Here is a 22,014-nt window from a genome sequence, read left to right on the forward strand (position 1 = left end):
TCTCACAAAATTCTTTTATGTACAATTTTTTTTTCTTCAAAAGACATAAAACTTTCTTCTTTTATACAATCTACAGTCTAACAACATATACAGATACAATGTGCCTACAGTACATGCCGATTTCAAACATTACATTCAGAGCACTGTGGATTTATAGGAAACTAGAAGTTGTGTCCATTTATGTGCCGATTCTAAGCAGATAAATACAAAAAAACACTAAAAACATTTCGTAGCCATTATAAAAGTTATTACAGTGAATGCTTCTAATCGATTCAGTACCTGAATAAGTCAATGAAATCTAATTCCGTTCACATTCAACACCAGCAGTATCGTGTAGTTTATTACCACATTGAGATGGCTGAACCCCGGACAGAAATCCAGAACCACATTTTCCTAGTTTACATTGCAGTACATTGGTCAGTGCTCATTGGCGCTCACTAGTAGATAACCAACGCTATAGTATTATAGCAAAGGACAGATCAAAGCATTTCAGCTTCTGAAAAACAAGATTACGGCTGTAAACACACACGTGCAGTTTTTTTTAGCCAGTCAGAAGTGGATCAAGCAGGGAGGAGAAGTATAAGTCCTTCCTTTCTATTTCCTTATCAAGTTCCAAGACACCTTGGTGATTATTACCATTGCTAAGGTGGTGGGGGGGGGGGGGGGGGTTGTATTCGTCACCGGTGCTGAATTGTACACCACCTTCCTGCTGTGTGTAGGGGTTTGGGTACCACATGCCATTCATTTGGATTTTCATCTCCATGCCCAAATTTAAATCAATGATATTGCTACATGCCAACCCATTGCCCAAATGATGAATTAGGTCCTTTTAGTGAAGTCTATGGATTATTATACAGACCATCTTTAGATTGACATCTGATTGATGGGGGTGGAAACAGTTAAAGGGGTACTCCACCCCTAGACATCTTATCCCCTATCCAAAGGATAGGGGATAAGATGTCTGATCGGGGGGGAACCCCGCAATATAGCATGCGGCACCCACCTGTTTCTGCTCCGGAAGCACTGGAGGGTCTGGGTCCCCACCACGGAAGTTAATGACATCACGACTCCGCCTCCCTGTGACGTCACGCCCCGTCCCCTCAATGCAAGTCTATGGGAGGGGGCGTGACAGCCGTGACGGCCCGAACTTCTGTTCCTGTGGTCGGGATCCAGACCCTCCAGCACTTCCGGAGCAGAAACAGGTTGGTGCCGCATGCTATATTGCGGGGGGTCCCCCGCGATCAGACATCTTATCCCCTATCCTTTGGATAGTGGATAAGATGTCTAGGGGTGGAGTACCCATTTAATCAGTTACCAAGGCATAATAAGGACCTCTGGCCATCAATGAAATCAGTGCGGTCAGACTCCTGCCACCCTGACTGATCTAGATCTAAAAAGCGGTCTTGGAACTCACGCAGCACTGTAGCTTCTTCAAGTTTTAATTGCACTATAGTCTCAGTCCTGAGACCCTCTGTGATTGTAAGTAATAGCAGGGTGAAGCGTGGCAGTGTCATGCTTCTCTCCCTGGATTTTAATCCTATCAGACTCATTCACTGCATTAGTCTATTGAATAAAACAGAGTCAGATCGGCCAGGGAGTGAAGAGTGCTGCCGTGCACAAATGTTACATTTCCGTCAATTTTACCCGAAAAAAAAAAAGTGGAGCAGTTTTACAAATTGAAATAATTTCATTGCTAGTTGTTAGTCTCACCATTATACTGAGAGGTGGGGGAAAAATTACTAGTTAGCTAGACTACTATGACCTACTGTAATACCAACAAGATTGAGCAATAAAACAAACATTTTCCCTGCAGCGCCCCTAGAGACAGAAATATATATGGCTCTTTAAAAATTGCATTCTCAGTATCAGAATTGGATTCCAGGATTTGCTTGTTTTTAGGTGAAACTGGGGAACTTACAAAGATTCTCAGAGGTCTTTCATGAAAGTCTAAATCTTAGACAGTTTAAAGGGGTATTCCAGGAAAAAACTTTTTTTTATACATATCAACTGGCTCCAGAAAGCAGATTAAACAGATTTGTAAATTACTTCTATTACAAAACCTTAATCCTTTCAGTACTTATGAGCTGCTGAAGTGCAGTTGTTCTGTCTAAGTGCTCTCTGATGACACCTGTCTCGGGAACCACCCAGTTTAGAAGCAAATCCCCATAGCAAATCTCTTCTACTCTGTGCAGTTCCCGAGACAAGCAGAGATGTCAGCAGAGAGCACTGTTGCCAGACAGAAAACAACAACTCAACTTCAGCAACTATTGAAAGGATTTTTCCTGGAATACCCCTTTAAATACATGTTCTAAACTTTTATCATTACAAAAAAAGGAACAATTTCATACCCAACTTTATCTTTGTACTAAAAAAACTAAAAAAAACTTCAAGCAGCTTTAAGGGGGAAAACAAAAATGTAAACCGCACCTTTTCCCAAATTCTTCAGTTATTTTTTTTAGGGCTCCCAATATCTACTGTGCTGCACTTTACCCGGCTATTACTAATTATCACGGGGTATAAGGAGTGAAATCTGATGCAATCTACACTTTTTACATGTCTGGGAAATACATTACGTTTTTACAAATGACAGAGACATTCAATACTGAAGAAATGCGTTTGATGGACATTAGAACAGCCTAAAACCATCAGGGATTAATGCTCTGCCCAGTGTCTTTAGCATGTCCAAAAGTAAAATCACATACAATACCACAATAACAAAATGCAGCGTACATTAGTTTGGTCTTGTATAACACATCCAGAAATCTCAGGCTTCTCATCTCCGCTCCTCTTTACAGAAGCGATCTGCGAATCATGAAGGGTTGCGTGAAGTCGGCCATGCTTCATATTCACATCTGCAATATTTATGATGCAAACAGCAAGGCTGCTAGGACATCCCGTAAAAGCATTTCCCAATGTAATGTGCCTAGTATCCTGTACATGCAGCCAGGTTTAATATTTCATTCGAGGCTTTTAACCCCTCACTATAATATTTATACTACTGACAAAGTATTTCAAGTATTATCTCACCACCGTACTTCCATCATACGCTCCATATAATGTACTGAGGACTTTCTAGATTATTTATGTTAAAAACTCAATTTTCAACCCTACAAAAATGTTCCCATTCCATATTCCACTTTAAATTATAATTTGGTATGAAGCACAAGACAGACAGATCTGAGGTTTATAAGAGAAAATTCCATTCCCAAAACACTTATGAATGCTTTAAATATGTGCGTCACATTAAGGTTGGGTCACACACAGCACATACGCAGTGTTTTTCACGCTGTGTGAAATCCGCCGGACAGCGGAAAGTATGCTGAGGATGCGCTGAGCAGACACACCGCAGCCCTGTATGTGCAGTAAAGTTTGGAGGCTGGCCCAGTGCTTCAACATGACTGACATGTGAGGCCGCCTTCAAACCTTACTGCACACACAGGGCTGCGGCCAGGAAGCCCTGTGTCTGCTCATAGCGCATCCGCAGTGTATTTTCTGCTGCCCGGCAATTTTCATGCAGCATGAAATACCCTGGGTATGAGTCTTGTGTGACTCTACCCTAAGGGATTATTCACTAATTGTGGCAGACGGAGAGTGGGAAGAATTATTAAAACCTGTGTTGAGGAAGAGCGGTGTAGTTGCCCATAGCAACCAGATTGCTTCTATCAATAATGCCTCTTAGGATAAGGTCACATGTGACTTATTTTGCTGCTGCGTATTTTTTCTACCTATTGAAGTCAATGGGTAGTAAAATCAGCTGCGTTTTTTGCTACCCGTTGAATTCAGTGGGTAGGAAAATATTCAGCAGCAAATACACAGCAGTAGCGGTTCCAGAAGCCGTTACAGGTGGGTGCCGCATGGTAGAATGCGGGGGTCACCAGCGGCGGGACTCCGCGATCAGACATCTTATCCCCTATCCTTTGGATAGGGGATAAGATGTCTAGGGGTGGAGTACCCCTTTAACTTGGTGCCCAAGAGCAGATTTTCTATAAGGCTCTGTGTTCCATTTGTTCGGGTACCACTCATTTGCAGCACCATTTTTGGCCACTGGAAACCTCAAAGGTAACCCTGCCCATTAAATAGGACCCATCAGCACCCTACCGGTCATGCCCCTTTAAAAACAGAAACCATGACAGTAGTGCAGTGTTTCCCAACGGCTATCTGGGCATGCTGAGAGTTGTAGTTTTGCAACAGCTGGGGACACCCTGGTTAAAAAACTGCAGTAGTGTGAGGAGTCTCCCACGCATGAAAATCTGCAGGTATTGTGACTGCAAGAACAAGAAAATTCGCTGAATACGTACTGACAATAACTGCACCATTGTTTACATGGGATAATCTAGATACAAGGAGCCAGTGAATGAACTTAGACATCATATATTATCATAATCATATATACATTGTACCTGCGATCCTGTTTTACATTAATACTTTTTCATATCGTTGTATGCAAGACTTCTCATAAACACCGTCCTCTGTGATAAGTACGGGTGCTGCCAAGCCGTTTTTCCCTCCCCATCTCATACTTCTGCCAATCTAGTTTAAGGGTAGGGTCACACGTCACATGGGTCACATGGCCGCAGGGACCACCGCGATAGGGGTGTATTCGCCGTATAAGACGTACCGACTTTTTACCCCCAGTTTTGGGGAAGAAAAAGTGCGTCTTATACGGCGAAAAATACGGTAAGTATTAACTGCAAACTTTTAGGCCTGGTTTGCAAGTATGTACTGTAATCCCACATTCAGATTTTGCATTCATTCAGTAGGGGTGAAAACTTTACAATACATGTGCGAGAAATCCGCAGTAGATGGATTTAGGGATGTTAAAAAATAAAAATCCACATACTTTGCATCTACAGTGTGTGAATAGGATTTAACACTGAACCGTATTTGGATGAGGTGAGCAAATACTGGGATACAAGGAAGTTATTCAAGCAAAAGATCTGGTGTGAAGAAAATCACAGCATGCCTGAGGCGAATGGATATCGTTTTAGTCAACCAAATTGAATTTTATTCAAGTAAGTATCCTAAATAATCAGGTCCCCTTGCACCTTTTTGGACATTCTTGGCCACAAATGAGTCACTTGTTCTTAATTTTGAACAAAAAGGATAAACTATAATATTATATATATATCATTGGTCTTTATGTCAAATTTGGATACGAGAGCATCAGGCAGATCCTCTAATGGAGGATTACAAAGGATCCTCTGTTGCACACTTCTGTCCTGTTCAAAAAGATAAACTACACCAAATTTTTTATGAAGACCTATGGGGAAAAAAAAAATCTCCATAATAAGTACAGAGCAAGAATAAAAAAAATTGCATTTAAAAACTTTTTGGCTTTAGACATTAGATCAAATCTTGTCAGCACTGAACAGAAATGGGAGATCCACAACATCTAGTGCAATACCAATCAGATTGCTGCTTTTTGTCTCTTACTTTCAAAATGGATCTAACTTGCCACCTTTATTTGTTTTAAGAGATTAATCTGCCAGTACAGTAAAAGCCATTAGGTCGTGACGACCACTAGGCTACGTAGGAGGAATCCACAAACATGTGGCAGAGGAGAGTTGCTTTTTTGGAATACTATTGATGTAATGTCATAGCTGTGAATAAATGTGGTACCAAAGGTACAAGTGGTAGAGAGAATAAGTGTCCACCAATGCTATAGATGGGCTGAATGTCAGGAGGTGTTAGGGTAAATTCTGGTTCTATAGGGGCGCACATATTAAAATCAATATCACATTTGCCTGTAGCATAAAACATGAGAATGTTCCCCTCTTGCATCCAAACAAACAGAATAACACTTTAATTTCCCCACAGGAAATTCTCCATTGACTGTAAAGACTATATACAAATAGGGCCCCAAATCCCCTCAAGTAGTTCAAGAACTGATTGTAGCAAACAAAAGATGGGCAAACTTCTGCTTAAACCATCAAACTGTGGTCAACTTGTGTCCATATATTCTTGTATTTAGGTCTCACATTCTGTGCCAAATAACTTTAAAAGGCGTACACCATTGCTAGGTATCTTATCCCCTATTGAGTGGGTCCCGCCGCTGGGACCCCAGGGAAAACGCTAATGTCCCAGCGACGGGACCCCCGCAATCAGACATCTTATCCCCTATCCTTTGGACAGTTTGAAAGCCATAGGCCATTAAAGAATAAATCCGTTTATAGTCAATATTTAAGCATACAGCTATGGTGTTTAAAAGTGAACCAGTCACACCTCTAGCTGTTGGTTCATAGTTTGGAGACCACTGCAATATATATCAATCTGCTCAACTCCTTCTGCTCTATAACAGGATGCATGCAGATTGGGCTGTATCTCAACATGACAGGTTCACGTTAATATATATATATATATTAAAAATAAAAATGATATAATGAGAATATTATAGTTTAAGGGGTTCCCCCGGTACTATGGAGTATGCTGACCATGTGTATAAGCGTGGACCCTACCTGACCACCACAGACAAATGATATTAAAAATAGTATACACTGGTGCAGAGGGCCCTTTGTCTATACTATTTTTAAATTATATATATATATTATATGATGGACATTCACTAAGATTTCAACCTCCAGTCCACAAGTTCCCTATATAATTGAAGAGATTTGCAAGTGTCCATTATAAAAATCACATACAGTAACATACACAGCAACTGATACCAGCCCCTACTGAAGACAACTGCTACACGGCATGTCAAAACTCTCTCATATATTTCATTTTTCATATACCAAAATGGCCTGAACATCCATTACAGACCACTGATACATACACATACATACACACACATCTATATCCATCACAGCATTTTTTGTATCGGGGATGACACACACAGGAGGGCGGGCACGGTCCTAAGCAGAGCTCAGTAGGATAAACAGGCAGTAAATAAATATCGGCATGTCAACCGCAGAACTTCAGATCCTGCGACAAAAATATAACTGGACAGCGTAAACTAACATTAAATAACATAGTAAGTTTTGAGTGGGAATCAGCACCAGAAACACTTTATAAAATGAAACCACTTACAAGCCCCGGCCCCTGTTCTGGGAAATGCTCTGTGAACCAATCAGGAGCCAGCGTGACACGTCGATAGAGTCTTCTGTATACAGCACCCTCCCCCAGTGATATTGCATATTCGTACGGGTGTTTTGGTTAAAAAAGTAGTTTTGTGTTTCGGTATATAGCTTGTGAACAGTGGCTTGAAGAACTTTTGATTCGGATCCTTCGTGACTACAATCTACTGACTCATGGACACACACTGCAGCGTGCTTATAGAAAATAAAGCCATTTTGTTCAACTGAATACATAAGGAAGTCTATGCTTCTTCACCGACACTTAAGGAGGAACATCTTTGCTTGCTGTTGGCTGTGGCACTTGATAAACCGTCTCTTCCACCGCACACGTACCCGGCGTTACTTTTGGTGTGTCATATAGTACCTGTGCAGACGAACTGTCTGTCCTAGACACAAGTTTGTTGTAAGCCCCTACTAGTACAGGGGCCTGGCTTGCCGTCCCTTTAAATGTAGATGAGGAAGGCAAGCACATTGTTCCGGCAGGATGCGCCGACATATCCATGATGATGGGCGTGGCATACTCTGGCCCATTGGTTGGCAGTGGTTCTGCGTAGGCATGGTAGATGTCCGTGTCTGGGGAGTTGTAGGAGTCCAGATCGGCATAGCCACCTTCTTTACCTTCTTCGGGTTTGAAGGTTGATCTCTGATGCAAGGTGCCAACTGCTCCCCCAACTAGGGGCTGAGCATACTCTGTATGGATAAAGCAGAAAATTCCTTATTATTAAAAGAACATTTATCATCTGGTGCACATAGTGAGAATAATATTGGGATATTTGCAATGTAAGGTTTATCCTATATTAAAACACTGATGGTACATTATTTTACAATCTTCTTCCAATGCAACATCAACATGCCCATGTCCATAAGACTAGTGTGATGAAGCGTGTTGGGATGAGATTGCCAATGACTACTATTGCAAAACAAATTAATCAATAAAAGTTTGCAAAATTTAGCAAGGGTCACAAGTTGAATGCAACTACTCTGATAGGTAAAGCTTAAAGAGTACCTCTCATGATCTTGTTAATTGTTGTAATCCCCCCAGTTCACTGCCCCAATCATGATAAACCACCCCCTGCCTTTCTTATTATTATTATTATTATTATTATTATTTTTTAGTTTTATACCTTGATATTGCTCTGTATTTTCCCTGAGCAATCGCTAGAACAAGCTTGAGGAAGAGTGTGCTAAGTGCGTCCTCTCCTGTGCCGTGTGACAGATGGACTTTCAGTGTGAGCCTATGGGACTCTCTCAGTCATGCCCACAGAAAGAAGTGATCAGTCACATGCTTCTTTCTCCACTTGTCCTAAAGAAACGCACTCAGACCATTACCCAGCCTTTGGCTGCCCAGGCATGCTGGAAGTTGTAGCTTAGCAACAGCTGGAGGCACACTGGTTGGGAAACTCTGTTCTAATATATATGCAGGTTCATTATAAAGGGGTATTCCAGCACTTTTTTTTTTCATAATAAAATGTTTTATAGAATTTTCCAACATACAATAAAAGAAGAACCAAGAAGTAGAGATGAGCGAACTTACAGTAAATTCGATTAGTCACGAACTTCTCAGCTTGGCGGTTGCTGACTTTTCCTGCATAAATTAGTTCAGCTTTCCGGTGCTCCGGTGGGCTGGAAAAGGTGGATACAGTCCTAAGAAAGAGTCTCCTAGGACTGTATCCACCTTTTCCAGCCCACGGGAGCACCTGAAAGCTGAACTAATTTATGCAGGAAAAGTCAGCAACCGCCGAGCCGAGAAGTTCGTGACGAATCGAATTTACTGTAAGTTCGCTCATCTCTACCAAGAAGAACAGTAACAATTGCATAAGTCATCAATAATCAGGTAAGAGACAAGTACACTCTAAGCAAATACAGTTCTGTCCATAAACGGGCTCAGCGTGTTACAGCAACTACATGAAGTTGTGACCAACTAACGTGTAGTAAAGGACAACAGATCAAGTGATATGGAGTGTGGTGCAAAGTAGCCAAGAGTACTAATATGAGCTGTAGAGGTATGAGGACTCCTCAGGCTATATATAACTGAGTATATAAGTAGAGGGGAAGTGGGGATGAGAAGGAGCCGGGGAAGAGTGAGAGAGAAGAGCAAGAGAAGGAACCAGGAGAAGAAAAATGTACCAAACTCTTAGTACAAGACAACCAGGACCCCCAACGCCTCCGGGTCACATGAGTCAGGTAGTCTGTGAATCGGACTGTTAGGACGTCAGTAATGTCACGTGAGGGGTCACAAAGAGGGGTCGGAGAGAAGGGAACTAGTTATCTAAGTGTAGCGTCCCATAGTCAGAGGAGGACGTATATGTTACCCAGGGGGACCAGATCAGTTGGTATTTAGACAATTGTCTGCGTGAATCCGCCAATTCCTCCATCCTGTGCAGCCTAGCGGTCTCTTGGAGTCAGGCTGAAACAGACGGAGGATTCGGCGATTTCCAGATCCTCGGTATCACAGTCCTGGCTGCCAAGAGCAGGAATAGTATCAAGTGTGCCGTATTTTTAGGGATCGATGTTGGTATAATAGAAAGTAAGAGTATTTCTGGGGAACGCTGGAGACACACAGAGGTGATACGTTTAATTATATCTAGGACCTTAGACCAATAGGTCGTCAGAGAGGGACACGTGAGCCAAATGTGCGCCATCGTTCCCCTATCAGAATGGCACCTCCAGCAAGCATCAGAGACATTTGGTTACATTGTCGCCAACAGAGCTGGCACCCTGTACCACCTCGTGAGCAGCTTGTAGTTAACCTCCTGTGCTTTGTAGGAGATAGAGGTGCCATGGCATCTGGTAAGGGCGGCCGACCAATCCGCATCAGAAATCAGGTGACCTGTCTCTCTCCCAACCCACTTTGAAGGGCAGGGGTTTAGACCGATGTATCTTTAAAAGCAAGGGGTAGAGCACACTTACAGTGTGGGGTATCGGCGACGTTGACACAGAGCTTTTCGAAAGTAGAGAGTGGCCTATGTAGGCGCAAAGATTGGCTGGAGGTATTGTGAAAGTGTGTCAGCTGAGAATATTGGAACTGTAGGGACGGGGAGAGAGGAAGTCCACCCATAATTTCAGATAACGGTCTCAAGCCTGAGTGTGTTAGGAGGGGCAGGAATGTAGTATATGAGTGTTTACTAAAAGCGAGGAAGGGGCTTTGGTGCATCGCAGGAGGGAAGGCTCGATTATGGAATAAAGGGGTAAGCGGGCCATCTTGATCAAACAATGCCATTCGGGACATATAAGATTTTATTGCGGTGGATGGAGGAGAGGATCGGGGGCAGGTCCTGAATTCTTGCAATTTTAGAAGAGGCCGAGGAGCTCCAAAGGAAGGTCCATATATCGCAGCCCAACCAATGGCTCTCAAGATTAACCCATTGTTTGTCTTGTGAATGATGGAAACAGTCCAGGATGCGAGTCAGGACCGATGCCAGATAATAGGATTGGTAGTCAGGCAATGCCAGACCTCCATCTCTTTTCCGTCGTATCAGGACATGTCTCGCCAACCTGGAGTGTTTGTGAGCCCATATGAAGTCCGATTGCAGGGACGTAAGTTCCTTAAAGAAGGTGCGGGGGAGTAGGATGGGGAGACAGGAGAAAAGGTAGAGAAGACGCGGAAGGATATTCATTTTATGAATATCTATTCTACCTAGCCAAGAAAAATCTTTCCTCTCCCATCTTGACAGGTCATGTCTTATTAGTTGTAGGATCGGGGGAAAGTTAAGTCGATATAAATCTAGCGGGTTGGAGGGAACCATAATCCCTAGGTATTTGATAGAGGTGGGTTGCCACTTGAATGGGTATGAGGATTGAAGTATACGTGCTATATGTGGGGGAAGGGTAATATTCAGGGCTTCACATTTTGACGCGTTAAGTTTATAGTTACTGAGGGCAGAGAAACGTTTGACGGTCAAGAGCAAGGAAGGAAATGTGGTGAGGGGAGGAGAGGTATAGCAGGAGGTCGTCTGGGAACGCCGCGCATTTACAGTGGCCCGAGGCAGTAATCAGCCCCCTAATGTCAGGGTTGTTGCGGATGTCTACCAACAAGTGTTCCATGCAGAGTACATATATCAAGGGAGCTAGGGGGCAACCCTGCCTCGTGCCATTGCGAACACTAAATGACTCCGACAGACGACCATTTAGCCTAATCTGCGCCTGCGGGTGGGAGTAGAGTGCCATTATTCTAGAGTGCATGACAGTTCCCAATCCAATCTGTAACAGGGAAGCCAACATGAAATCCCAGTCCACCCGGTTGTAGGCCTTCTCTGCATCCAGGGACAGTAGGAAGAGGGGAGTTTTGTCACATACGGGCCTGGTGAATTACAGAGAAGGTGCGGAGGGTGTTGTCTCTCGCCTCTCTATCCTGGATGAATCCCACCTGATCCGGGTGAACAAGGGATCTCATGTAAGGGGCAAGTCTATTAGCTATCAGCTTTGCAAACAATTTAGCATCCGAATTAAGGAGGGAGATGGGCTTGGAGATGGGCCTATAGCTGGGACATAGCATCGGGTCTTTACCGTCTTTAGGTATGACTGTTCTATACGCCTTCAAGAAAGAGAGGGGGGGGGGGGGGAGAGAGGAGGCGGAAATGCTATTGAATGCCGCAAGCAAAGGAGGAGCCACTTCAGTCTGAAGAGTTTTGTAAAACTTAGAGGTGTAGCTGTCCAGGCCAGGACTTTTGCCCGACGGCATCGCTTTTATAGCGTCAGTTAGCTCAAGCAGAGAGAAAGGCTCCTCCATTGCCAGAACAGCCTCCGGGGGCAAGGTAGGGAGACCGGTGTCAGATGAACTGCGAGAGGACAGGCTTGTCCGCGGCCGAAGAGGTAGTGTCATTCGGCTTGGGCAGATTGTACAGTGATGTATAGTATTGTCTGAACGTGTCCAGAATAGTGGGCGTCAGGTATGAGATAGTACCAGATTGGGATTTGATGGCCAGGACAAAGAGTGACTACAGCATTTTTTTTTTAAAATGTATCCCTTAACCACAGGGGAATAAGAGTCTGATCACTTAAGATTGGGACACCAAGCAATCTCCATAACATGGCTCCAAACCTCCCCCCCCCCCCAAAAAAAATAAAGGGAACTCTAAGATATCACATCCTAGATCTGAATGAATGAACTAATCTCATGAAATACTTTACATAGTTGAATGTGCTGACAACAAAATCCCACAAAAATTATCAATGGAAATCAAATTTATCAACCCATGTAAGTCTGGATATGGAGTCACAGTCAAAATCAAAGTGGAAAATCACACTACAGGCTGATATAACTTTGATGTAATGTCCTTAAAACAAGACAAAATGAGGCTCAGTAGTGTGTGTGGCCTCCACGTGCCTGTATGACCTCCCTACAACACCTGGGCATGTTCCTGATGAGGTGGCAGATGGTATCCTGAGGGATGTCCTCCCAGACCTGGACTAAAGCATCGGCCAACTCCTGGACAGTCTGTGGTGCAACGTGGCATTGGTGGATGGAGCGAGACATGATGTCCCAGATGTGCTCAATCGGATTCAGGTCTGGGGAACAGGTGGACCAGTCCATAGCATCAATGCCTTCCTCTTGCAGGAACTGCTGACACACTCCAGCCACATGAGGTCTAGCATTGTCTTGCATTAGGAGGAACCCAGGACCAACCGCACCAGCATATGGTCTCACAAGGGGTCTGAGGATCTCATCTCGGTACCTAATGGCAGTCAGGCTACCTCTGGCAAGCACATGGAGAGCTGTGCGGCCCCAAAAAGAAATGCCACTCCACACCATTACTGACCCACTGCCAAACTGGTCATGCTGGAGGAAGTTGCAGGCAGCAGAACGTTCTGCACGGCGTCTCCAGACTCTGTCACATGTGCTAAGTGTGACCCTGCTTTCATCTGTGAAGAGCACAGGGCGCCAGTGGTGAATTTGCCAATCTTGTGTTCTCTGGCAAATGCCAAACGTCCTGCACAGTGTTGGTCTGTATGCACAACCTCCATCTGTGGATGTCAGGCCCTCATACCACCCTCATGGAGTCTGTTTCTGACCGTTTGAGTGGACACATGCACATTTGTGGCATTTTGCAGGGCTCTGGCAGTGCTCCTCCTTGCACAAAGGCGGAGATAGTGGTCCTGCTGCTGGGTTGTTGCCCTCCTACGGCCTCCTCCACATCTCCTGATGTACTTGCCTGTCTCCTGGTTGCGCCTCCATGCTCTGGACACTACGTTGACAGACACAGCAAACCTTCTTGCCACAGCTCGCATTGATGTGCCATCCTGGATGAGCGGCACTATCTGAGCCACTTGTGTGGGTTGTAGACTCCGTCTCATGCTACCACTAGAGTGAAAGCACCGCCAGCATTCAAAAGTGGCCAAAACATCAGCCAGGAAGCATAGGAACTGAGAAGTGGTCAGTGGTTACCACCTGCAGAACCACTCCTTTATTGGGGGTGTCTTGCTAATTGCCTATAATTTCCACCTGTTGTCTGTTCCATTTGAACAACAGCATGTGAAATTGATTGTCAATCAGTGTTGCTTCCTGAGTGGACAGTGTGATTTCACAGAAGTGTCATTGACTTGGAGTTACATTGTGTTGTTTAAGTGTTCCCTTTATTTTTATGAGCAGTGTATATTTACCACAATTAGTCTTTATCCCCATGCAAATGTTTTTCTATCAATCTGCATATAAATGTCACATAATACCAAATGAAATGTTCCATGTTTAGAAACCTGCTGAGTCTATAGCTAAAAAGACTACTGCACCCAGCAGAAGGCACTACCTGCTGACATGGCGGTCATCTCCCTTGGCCTCAGGCGGTTGACTTCACAGCTGCTATATCTCACAGGTGTCTCCTCGTGTTCTGCCGATTTGGCGGGTAGGAACTGCTTCATCCCTTTCCACCAGCCTGCAGGACATGACGTCAACGTTATATGAATATAATCACCCAGAACTATAAAACATTTACATGAAGAATTTATGGAAATATCAGTTTTCAAGGCAAAACTGATTAAGGGTTATGTTCACACATGAAATGAAATACATGAAATCTGCCAGGCAGAGTGAAATACACTGTGGATGCGTTATGAGCAAACACACAGGACATCCCCGCCGCAGCCCTGTGTGTGCAGTAAGGTTTGGAGGCTGGCCCAGTGCACCCATGTGACTGAAGAGCAGGACCACCTTTAAACCTTACTGCACACACACAGGGCTGCAGCAGGCGTAGTCCTGTGTGTTTGCTCATAGCGCATTGTATTTTCTGCTGCCCAGCAGATTTAACGCAGCAGCAAATTCACTGCGTATGTGCTGCGTGTGACCCTATCCTGAAGGTGTATTCACAAGTACAGTGTCATTCACATATTTGATGCACAGGATTTGAAGCTGCAGATTTCAGTGTAAACTAAATGACTGAACACAGAATCAAATCTGCAGCTTCAAATCCTGTGCATTAAATCTGCATAGGATACTGTATGTGTGAATAGACCCTGAAGGCCTATTCTCAAGCTGGTTGGTGGCGTGCTGGCACTTGGCACTCCTGAGACTTTTGCGTGAGCCACGGCACCCGGATGTGCACACAGTGTACGGAGCCTCAAGCCTTAGCTCTGTACATTGTGTAGTGGTCGTGCCAGATTATATGCAGCTCAACTCTATTTCACTTCAAAGGGAGCTAAACGCTAAGCACATGGTTACATTATGACCCATATCTACACTTATCTTGTTACTTTACCTGCACGGTCCCAGTATGGCAAGTCATAAGTACCTTCTGTTTTCTTCTTTCTGATGGGAAAAGACAAACCAGAATCATGATTAGATCACTATGATTTGATGAAGATTATTTAGTGTTCTAATATTTTAAAGTGTTTCTGAAATCTAGTGTGCTGTCCTTGAGTGGTATTGGTACTATGTAATATACAGCAGGTTCTACACTAGCTTCTTTTCTCCAGCAGATGGCGCTGGTATAGCAGATGGTAACCGTGCTTCCATTGCACGCAGCTTTCTAACAGGTAGCGTGAAACAATTCTAAGTTACAATCTTGCGCTCTATGAATCATACCTTTTTTTCATGACTTGTCTTTGTACCTTTTCTAAAAAAAAATGTACTTGCACCATTCCCTCAGAGCTGTTCTTTTTGTTTCTACGTACTTCATTTGGCCCGCAATCAGCCATATTTATTTGAACTCCGAATGCTAATTATTGAATAAATTGACAAATGGGCCGTCTCTAGCACCCTTAGGAGTGTGAACTACAACACTTTACTCTCAGCAAGGACCATGTCAGGGCACTTCCTGCAGTCACAGGAGATGGTGTAAGTCTTAGGAGACCACACTGCTAAAGGGGTTATCCTGGAACAGAAAATCCGAGCCAACTTCTTCTAAAAACAGCACTACACCTGTCCTCAGGTTGTGTTGGGTATTACAACTTTTCTCCATTCACATAAATAGAACTGAACTGCAATACCACACACAACCTTTTTTTTTCTTTTTAAAGAAATCAGCCTTTAATGCTGTCTGACCGGACCGTGACAGAGTGATTTTGGTTTACTTCCCTCTGGATATTGAAGACTGACCATTTCTCAACTTCTATATCTGCATAATACAGAGTTTCTCAACCAAGGTGCCTCCAGCGTTCATAAAAATAGAACTCCCAGCATGCAGACAGTCTGTAAGTTGTAGTCTTGCAACAGCCGGAGGCACCTTGGTTGGGAAACAATGGCATTACAGATGCAAAAATAAATATAGAGCTGACTGTGGGGCAGAACTATGATCCTGGGTTAAAATCCACCCAAGGACAACATTTGTATGGAGTTTCTCCCCATGTTTGTGTGGGTCTTCTACTGCACCCTAAAAACATACTGATAGGGACAATTTTAACCAGTTCTCCTAATATGTGAGGTAAGTGACTAGATTACAATCCCTACATATGTGAAGGCAATCTTTATACAGCGCCCAGGAAGATGCTGGCACTATACAAGCAACAGGAATTAAAAAGTAAACTAATCTTTATAATAGTTCGGAATCATTCTACTGTCTTCCTCTTGCACGATTGTGTAGTAGTAACCTCCCCCCAAAACACTAACTCCTCCTGGGAATAATGGATCCAATGTAGCTAATAAAAACATAGTTAAAAACAGTACGCATTTCCAGGCCATTCAGGCCCCTTCCTCAGGTCCACGATTGTGTCATTCCAGATAACTAGTTTTCTGATGAAAGGAAACAGAACGACCTTGACCCAGATTACATAAGGCTTACTATGTGGTGATAACATCGCTCCATCATGTTTCACAAGGAGGAAATGTCTGTTCAGGCAGTTGTGCAATCTTTTCTATCCATTATACAAGTTTATGACCAAAAACACCACACAACTTTTAACACTTCATAGATATACAGTGTAAAGATCTGACCAACCTGTTTCTCCAGTGCCAGGCGCAAACAAGCAGCACTACGATGCTGGTGCAGACCATGACTAACGCAGGGACCAGGATGGCTGCCAAGGGTACATCTGTAATCCATTAAAAACAAGAACAGAGCAGCTTACACGCTAATCACAGACCAAATTCTTGTGTAGGTGTTGGAAGGAGTAACCTCTTCCCCGGTCACTGGTGTAACAAAAGCAACAAAATTTCACACCGCACTCTGCAAAACTCAACTGCGGCGGACTAGGACTCGTCTGGAAAATACGGGACAAGGATAACACGGACGTAATCGCTCTTAACCCCTGTATTAGTAGTAAAATGGTATCTGGAACCACCATTTCTAGCTAGGCATAGTCACTATTTTTTGGTAAAATGTTATGCTGTATCTCTCAGAGTAGCAGCTACACTAAATTATCATTGTTGTCTTTTGAAAGTTAGTCTCCAAGTCATTAGGTGACCTTCAGTTTTGCATACGTGTGAAAAATGTATCATACTATCGTGGGCGGGGGAGGGGGGGAATCGGGGGCGGGGGTTGATAAATGTGGCACACATAAGCAGAAAATAAATTTTGCATGACTCCTCCTCTCCTCTGCAACTTTTTGCACTAAAAGTTCTTTTTGAAAGCACTCTTTATGTAAGCCAGGTCTGGTGTAGATTTGCGTTGTTTTGAGGGGCTTTGCGAAATTCCTTACTAGAGATGAGCGAACTTACAGTAAATTCGATTCGTCACGAACTTCTCGGCTCGGCAGTTGATTACTTATCCTGCGTAAATTAGTTCAGCTTTCAGGTGCTCCGGTGGGCTGGAAAAGGTGGATACAGTCCTAGGAAAGAGTCTCCTAGGACTGTATCCACCTTTTCCAGCCCACCGGAGCACCGGAAAGCTGAACTAATTTATGCAGGAAAAGTCATCAACTGCCGAACCGAGAAGTTCGTGACGAATCGAATTTACTGTAAGTTCGCTCATCTCTATTCCTTACCATTGCAAAGTAAAAACTGAAATTGAATAAACAAAAAAAACTGCAATGAAATGAAATGTCGTACATGCGCCTAAGCACAAGGGCCCAGTGTAGGCAAAAAAAAAAAAAGATCTAAAGACAATGCTGAATCTCTCCCTTTATGTACAGGGTACGAATGTTACTTAGGAGGGAATTTATCATCATTTGCGCAGACTTTTGCGCAATGCGAATTTGGTCTCCTTAGTTGCACACGTCACTTTCAAAATTTGCAGAAATTACAGAAAGCCCCTGAATAGGGCAGAAAGGGCGACAAGCTTACGCATATTCCTAGGCCAGCTGGTTACTATAGTACATTTGCGCAAAAATTATATTCTGGCACCAGTTGATTTTTGAAAAAATATTTTTTTTTCACCAGAGTACCCCTTTTAGTATTGTCATTCCAATAGAGTAGGTAGTGTCTAAACGCGCTCAATTCACATTGGCGCAAAGTTCGGTTCTCATCAATACAACCCTATAGACCACACATTGTTAGCCAATAGGGCAAAGAGTCTATAAACAGTGGTTTCCAAATGGTGGCCCTTCCGATGTTGCAAAACTACAACTCTCAGCATGCCCGGACAGCTAACAGCTGTCCGGGCATATTGGGAGTTGTAGTTTTGCAACATCTGGAGGGTCACAATTAAGAGACCACTGGTCTATAAAAAAAATACAATAGCTAAGACTAAGCAATGTAAAGGATTCAAATAGAAGCGAAGTCCTCCTGGGAATGACATAGTTAAGGATGATACATTGGCCTTGCCTGCTCAGTATGACTCAGAGTGCGCTTGCAGAGTTCACAGCAGTCTGATGTCAACCCCAACATTCCTGAGCTGGAGGCCGACCGCTCACAGCTGACATAAGGCAGAGAGAAGAAACTCTTAAGCGAGCACTGCTCTAAAGCCTTCCATGGTTTTCAGGTGCATCACAATGCAAGCAAAGCATTTCCTGGCCCCAAACGCTGTTTTGCCACACAGGCTTCATCAGGGGGGTGACAAAGCGGCGTTGGGCAAGGCACTGCTAGGCCTAAGTACAGTGGTCCCTCAAGTTACAATATTAATTGGTTCTGGGACGACCATTGTATGTTGAGACCAGAACTCTTTGGAAACCTTGTAATTGGTTGTAAAGCCCCAAAATGTCATCTAAAAATAGGAAAAAGTGAGAATTAAAGAAAAATAAGTAGATAACTAATATAGATAAAGCAAGTCCTTATATATAAAAGTAAGAAAGATCTGCTGGGAGCTGTAAATCACTGTCAGTGTTTTCCAAACAGTAGTTTTTGCAACAGCTGGGGGCACCCTGCTGGGGAAACACTGGTCTATGTAGAGGACAGGAGCTTCTTCAGGGCCCTGTACAGTACATGCAATGTCCTAAAAAAGTAACATGGAGTTGCCCTTAGCTGGTTTCCAAAGGAGCAGGTACAGGTAAAGTGTACAGAACATGTAATACCTCTCTGTACTGTAGGGGGCGCTACCAGACACCAGTCAGTGCATACGCTTCAGTAATACAGGTGTTTTACCAGTAAAATGCCCATTCTGATTTGTCAGTTCTTCCAGCCATTGACACGTTTCACAGATCTGGACTGTCTGTAGCATTGTACGTTGAGTCTGGTTTCAACTTACAATGGTCCAGAAAAGACCATTGTATGTTGAAACTATTGTATGTTGAGGCCATTGTAAGTTGAGGGATCACTGTACACAGATGCAGGTTTAGTTGTTGGTTATTACATTTATGGTAGTTGTTGCCTGTTGTGGCATATGGAGCTGTGCATTCATACTAGTTTTCTTTGTACCAATCACCCTAGTGTTATTACTATTCTGGTGTTTGCCTTTGCAGCCATTTGTTGATATTTATTTTTTGTTAATTTAATTTTATTATCTGTGTACTTTAGAGCATTGCCTGTACGTACGATTTAATTCCTGCTAAATTTTATATACTGATCTTTTGCTTTGGTACTGATTTTATCCATTTGTTGTTTAATAAAGACCTATACGTACTTCTGACTATACAATTTTCGTATTATACTTTGATTGGTGTTACAAGACTTACTTCATCAAAAACCCGAAACTCTGTGCTATTAACCTGCAACCCCAGGTAATGCATACAGCAGGGACTATGCAGGGAAGCGTCACCACGGGAGGCTCACCTTTGGTAATGTCTGGAGTCACTGTTGTGTTCTTAATCTCCGGAGGGGAGGTGGTCTTGTCTATGGGTAGTGGGTTATGTTTGGCACGTGGCACAAATGCTGGGGGAGCTGTTAATTTCGGAATGGGCGCTTAGGAAAGAAGAAAATACATGGAAGTTAATCTTTTCATATAGATGAACATACGTTGAACATTTCAAGCAACTGATCATGTGGTGAAATACAGTGATGTGCTGTAGGAAAAATAAAGACATTTTATCTGCCTCTTGCCAAAAGTACCTGCTTTTATATGTAGGTTATTAAAAGAGGCAGGAAACAGGGCTGTGAATAAGCACAAGGCTACATAGGACATGTCATTTGTAGGGTACGAGTCCAGGTAAGGCTCCATTCACAACTCGTTTTTTTTACATACGTTTGCCCTAATGGGAAACAAAAAGTGTACACAACCGTATGTATTTTAAATGATCAATGCGTTTTGCATCGAGTGCAATGTTCCAAAACCGTACAGACCCATGGCCATAACAGTGGCAGATCACAGAATGTAAACAAAAACATGCACAACCAAATACAGTGACCCCCCCCCCCCCAGACCTACGATCATTTCAACATAAGATGGCCTCTCAGAGGCAGCATCAACATACGATGCTTTTGTATGTCGGGGCCATCACATAAACGGCTATCCGGCAGCGCAGACTGCTTCAGCTGCCACCAGATATAAGTTTTCAGTGCCCCTTGTGGTCTGCTGACGATCAATTACCTGTCCTCGGGGCTCCGACGCGTTCTCTTTGGGATCCCCTGCATCGACGGCGCTCTCCATCGTCATCACGTCGCGCGCATGCCATCCCGTCATCCAGTAGTAGCGGCGTGCGTAGCGACGTGATTGCGGCAACATGAGAGCGAGGATGCATCCAGGGCAGCGGTGATGAACAGTGACAGTCCAGAGCAGCGGGGACAGGTGAGTATAACCTCCAATACCAGTGGTCTTCAACCTGCGGACCTCCAGATGTTGCAAAACTACAACTCCCAGCATGCTGGGTGTTGTAGTTTTCAACATCTGGAGGTCCGCAGGTTGTAGACCACTGTCCTATACTTTACATTGCACTGATCCTTCAAAATACGATGGTTTCAACAAACGATGGTTCATTTGGAACAGATTACCATCGTATGTTGAGGGACCACTGTACATCTAGTTGTGTTTCTAATTTTTTCCTTACAGTTTTCCCACTGAAAACCGGATACTGCAACTGTATGTAAAAAATTTTATGTGAAGGCACCCTAAGTCCAGTCCATGTCCCCTTTATCTAGTTGTCGTCAAACAACAGTATAGGTGGAATCAAGAAGGCTGTGGGGCGTTGATCGAGAGGACATGGGCTGGACTTATCTGGGCTCTTGCAGTGCTGGAGAACATTCCCTGGAAACCTCAAAGGGACACTCCAGTGGAAAACTTTTTTTTAATGAACTGGTGCCAGAAAGTTGAACAGATTTGTAAATTACTTCTATTTAAAAATCTTAATCCTTCCAGTACTTATTAGAGGCTATATACTACAGAGGAAATTCTTTTCTTTTTGGATTTCTTTTCTGTCTGACCACAGTGCTTTCTGCTGACACATCTGCCCGTGTCAGGAACTGTCCAGAGCAGCATAGATTTGCTATGATGAATTTTCTCCTGTTCTGGACCGTTCTTGACATGGACAGAGGTGTCAGCAGAGAGCACTGTGGTCAGACAAAGTTATTCAAAATTCAAAAATAAAAAAATTTCCTCTGTAGTATATAGAAGCTGATACATACTGGAAGGATTAAGCTTTTTAATAGAAGTAATTTACAAATCTGCTTAACTTTCTGGCACCAGTTGATTTAAAAAAATAAATAAAATAAAAATTTTCGCCAGGGTACCCCTTTAAGCCTTATCTGCATATTAACGAAAAAGGTTTCAGTCTTGCTAATTGAGGGGACTATTGAAATTAAAAATGTGTGCCCCAAATCATGGTGACCAGCCTGATATGGCCATGGGCTAATTTACACCCATTTTGCCTGCCGACAGGTCCGTGTTTAGTTTGAATTCCAGTGATCACCTGATCTCTTGGATGGATACCACTTAGACGCCTTTCATACGATAGAGAGACGCTTCTCACATACATACAAATATTGGTTCTTACCTGGTATAAACTGGCAGCCAAGCAGCTCTACTTTCATTGCTATTTTCTGGTTCCAGCCCGTGGGTCTGATCTTCACAAACCTTGCCACTATGGGAGGGATTAAATTATTTCGGACTTCTTGGAAGTAGTCAGAGTTGGCTTGAAATAGCTGCAAAAATTTAAAGTTATTTTAAGGGTGTATTTACATGTCTTTATGTTTACATGTCTTATATTTAAAGGGTGTATTTACATGTCTTCTCTGGCTGCTTGATAGGCTGCACTCTTCACTCCCGTT

General features: G+C 43.4%; 1 protein-coding gene across 3 annotated transcripts in view; it reads right to left on the reverse strand.

Annotated features, from left to right (window-relative positions):
• DCBLD2 (discoidin, CUB and LCCL domain containing 2) overlaps positions 1–22,014 on the reverse strand; it is a 91,011-nt gene continuing 68,997 nt past the window's right edge. For all 3 annotated transcript variants that reach the window (XM_056559299.1, XM_056559302.1, XM_056559301.1), the window contains exons 10-15: positions 21,741–21,888; positions 19,588–19,716; positions 16,442–16,535; positions 14,765–14,814; positions 13,820–13,945; positions 1–7,766 (exon numbers count right to left, since the gene is read on the reverse strand). In XM_056559299.1, coding sequence (XP_056415274.1) covers positions 7,339–7,766; positions 13,820–13,945; positions 14,765–14,814; positions 16,442–16,535; positions 19,588–19,716; positions 21,741–21,888 — 975 coding nt within the window. In that variant the 3' untranslated portion in view covers positions 1–7,338. The remainder of the gene's footprint in view (positions 7,767–13,819; positions 13,946–14,764; positions 14,815–16,441; positions 16,536–19,587; positions 19,717–21,740; positions 21,889–22,014) is intronic.

This window comes from Hyla sarda, chromosome 2 (assembly GCF_029499605.1).
Source record: "Hyla sarda isolate aHylSar1 chromosome 2, aHylSar1.hap1, whole genome shotgun sequence".
Lineage (NCBI taxonomy): Eukaryota > Metazoa > Chordata > Amphibia > Anura > Hylidae > Hyla > Hyla sarda.